The sequence below is a fragment of the Ceratina calcarata genome, unplaced genomic scaffold (assembly GCF_001652005.2).
Source record: "Ceratina calcarata isolate Rehan_Ccalc_2016 unplaced genomic scaffold, ASM165200v1 scaffold250.2, whole genome shotgun sequence".
NCBI lineage: Eukaryota > Metazoa > Arthropoda > Insecta > Hymenoptera > Apidae > Ceratina > Ceratina calcarata.
This window is the reverse complement of record NW_017147019.1, coordinates 281,192-284,737: the sequence shown is the minus strand read 5'-3', so window position 1 is coordinate 284,737 and position 3,546 is coordinate 281,192. Positions and strand designations below refer to the sequence as shown.

The 3,546-nt window shown below is 40.6% G+C and overlaps 1 protein-coding gene across 2 annotated transcripts in view; it reads left to right on the top strand.

The window, feature by feature from the left end:
* The window catches only part of LOC108623107 (RNA-binding protein 25), a 7,850-nt gene extending 5,032 nt beyond the window's left edge, over positions 1-2,818 (top strand). For both annotated transcript variants that reach the window (XM_018021413.2, XM_018021412.2), the window contains exons 6-12: positions 242-453; positions 561-1,179; positions 1,252-1,672; positions 1,746-1,967; positions 2,038-2,213; positions 2,285-2,431; positions 2,504-2,818. In XM_018021413.2, coding sequence (XP_017876902.1) covers positions 242-453; positions 561-1,179; positions 1,252-1,672; positions 1,746-1,967; positions 2,038-2,213; positions 2,285-2,431; positions 2,504-2,596 — 1,890 coding nt within the window. In that variant the 3' untranslated portion in view covers positions 2,597-2,818. The remainder of the gene's footprint in view (positions 1-241; positions 454-560; positions 1,180-1,251; positions 1,673-1,745; positions 1,968-2,037; positions 2,214-2,284; positions 2,432-2,503) is intronic.
* Positions 2,819-3,546: the final 728 nt, after the last annotated feature.

Below are 3,546 nucleotides of genomic sequence, written 5' to 3'. Positions count from 1 at the left end.
TATCAGGACATTACAATTTGATCTCGAGAATAAGAATAATGCACTGCTATAGTGTATTCGTATACATATTACCACTTTTATATTAACTAACTTTACACTTGCAGTAACCGTTTTCTACCCTTTCATTTGTATAACTCAGGAGAAATACGATTGCTAGTTTTTGCGTTTTATTATCACAGCCTGATAGAGTTTGCTTCAACTTATCTGGTCTCACCCTTTCCTCTGTTCTTGTGTTTTATAGAAGCAGGAGGAGGAGAAGGCTCAAGTGAAACGGAAGAAAGAAGCCGTTGAGAAAGAAGAACGGGAGAAACGTGAAAAGGAGCGGCGAGACAGGCGCGATGGAAGTAGTGCTAAAGACGAACAAGACGGAGAACCCGGTAGTCCTACGTCCCACAAGGGTCGCAGTAGTAGTACTGGAAGTAGTAGAAGAGATAAAAGACGGTCTAAATCTAGGTAATAAAATTTGACAATGTTTCAACTATATTTTGTAAACTTCGTCCTTAATCGACGACCGAAACATCGATTGAGGCACAGTTTAAGTATTTCCTGCTGGATTCAAGGTCTAAAGAACGAGACAGGGATCGTCAGAGAGCCGATAGAGATCGCGATAGAGATAGAGATCGGGAAAGAGACCGCGAAAGAGAGCGGGAAAGGGATCGTGACCGAGAAAGGGAACGTGAACGTGAACGCGAGAGGGACAGAGAAAGAGAAAGGGACAGGGAACGTGAAAGGGAACGTGAACGGGAGGAAGCGAGAAAAACTGAAAGGGAAATTATGCGGGAAAGGGAGGAAGAGGAGGAGGCGAAGGAGAGAAAAAAGAACGAGAGAAGAGCGAGGGAGAAGGAGGCAGCTTATCAGGAACGTCTAAGAGCATGGGAGACGCGTGAACGGCGTAAACAAAAGGAGTACGAGAAAGAAGCGGAAAAACGCAGAGCGAAGCGGGAAGCTAGGGAAAGGGAGGCGAAACGTTTGAAAGAATTCCTGGAAGACTACGACGATGAAAGAGACGACGCCAAATATTACAAAGGCAAAGAACTTTCGCGTCGCCTGGAGGAAAGAGCACTTGAGGCGGAAGCGGACTCCCGGGATCGTTGCGCCGAGCGTCAAGAACTTCAGCGTCTTCGCGATAAACTTTATGCAGATGCATCTCATCCAGATCCAGCGGCGGAATTCGAAAGGGTAACGAATTTTTGTGATTCCTTTTTAATCGAGACATTGCAAAATTTGCATATAATATTTCTTATATTCTAGCTGAAAGCTGAACGGGAGGAACAGTATAAGCCTAAACCGGTAATTACGATAATTGACGAAGAGGAGGAGAAAGTGGTGAAAAAAGAGGCAGAAATTATGCCGCCGTTAGAAACTGAACCCATTGAGAGTGATAGTGACGAGTGTGTACAATTCGATGAGATTTCCCAACCGGAGGTGCCGCCGTCTAGAACGCCGCCGAGGCATCATCACCATCATCGTAGGCATCATCGCCATCATCAGAATCATCATCGCGACGGTGAAGAGAACGAGGACGTTGTAGAAACTGACAGAGATAGCGTTAAGGGTGCGAGATCGCCGTCTTCACATCAAACAGTGACAACACCAGTTCAATCTATGCCGCCCACGATAGATGAAGATTCGCGGATGTCTCTGGTTAGCGAACCAGAAAAAACGAGTAGTAGTGAGTAACCGATACAATTCTTTCGTTTCATATAAAAGTGTACATTTCTTATTTGCATCACGCTTGATCGCAGGTAACTTCGTGCCGTTCGCCATGGGAAGCGGAGGCAACCGTGGCGGTGACCATGGTATCGGTAATAAAACTCCCGCTAGTCCGAGCACAACTGTTAACGCGAATTCTCAACAAACAAATCAGAATAAAAAGAAGGGTCGGATCGATGTTAAAGATGTATTTAATAATGACGACGACGACGACGGTGCTAATAATGCGAAGAAACGGAAGCTAGTTCCTTTAGGTGTGTACTTAATTAAATACATCTTTTGTTTAGATCAAGTATAACTTGTTCTATATGGATTTCGTTTCAGATTATGGTGAAGAGAAAAAGAAAAAGTCAACTGAAGAAACTCCTAAACCCGGTAAAGAAGAAAGTACAAAAAGTCAAGAGGAGAAACGGAAACACATAAAATCTCTTATCGATAAGATACCCACGGATAAAAACGCTTTGTTCGGATACCAACTTGATTGGGCAGTAATAGATAATGTCAGTGTTAATATTATGGGTGCATGAAATTTGATATTGTCCCTTCATTAATTATCGTTTTATTCTTATAGACGTTAATGGAGAAGAGGATAAGGCCGTGGATTAATAAGAAGATCATTGAATACATTGGAGAACCCGAACCTACATTGGTAGATTTTATTTGTAGCAAAGTAATGGCCGGCAGTTCTCCCCAAGGCATACTCGACGATGTACAGATGGTGAGGAATTTTTATTCTTATCATTTAACAATTAATTTATTACGTATACTTTCGTAAACGGATATGTCGTAGGTATTGGACGAAGAAGCTGAAGTATTTGTAGTCAAAATGTGGAGGTTATTAATTTACGAAGTGGAAGCTAAAAAAATGGGCTTAGTTAAATAAACGAAATATCAATTTAAGTACTACTCGACTTAAAAAATTTATACTACACATCAAATTTTTTTGGTTAACATGTACTATTTAGGTTGTATACCCCGAAATACACAATTACTTATGTATAATTTGTAGGATTCTTCACTAGGTTGGTGTTACTCGATTCCTAGATGAGAACTAAGTGTGTAGCAATTAAAATGTTAAATACAAAATTGCAATTACGATTTATAATATTTGAGTTGTACTTCACCAAATTTGTTTGTCTGTAGAATCTCTGTCCTCTTTTTTTTTTTTTTTTATGTAGATCGCGCATTCTCTGCAGAAACGCAATTTCTACTTTTGCCGCGTTCCCTTAGGCGTGAAAATCTGCATACGAGTATTCTACGACTCGTCCGCAAATACTCGATATGTCGCGGTATGAAATTCGCAAATTTCTACTAGATGTAACTTGCTCAGATGAAATCCACCATTTCATACAAAATATATGGCATCTCGTTCTGATAAAATGAAAATGAGCTGAAATTTTAATCCTGAAAATTGATACGTTAATTAAATAATCTTGAAACTTGACGTAACTCACGGTCTTCCACATTTTCTTATGCTTAATTCGTAATAGAATTCTTGGAAAGCTGAATGATAACCATAGTATTCTATACTCCATTCATAATAGAGTCAGACATGATATCATGATCGTGGAATAGCCACTTATCTTCCGGATCGTTTTTAGCTTAAAGCGGTCTCCTTCGGCGATTTCCTGCGCAACCCGTATCTCAAAACGGGGAAAGGATCTCTATTGAGCATATAAGACGCAAAAGGCCGCGGCGGAAATAGAATTTCTATCGCAGAAATACGAATAAAGATGATCTTTGTATGACGCACGAGCAACGGGGGATAGCCCGCGTATCTCTACCAACGAATATTTTCGGTTTTCAAAAGGGCTTTGTCAATCATATTGTAAT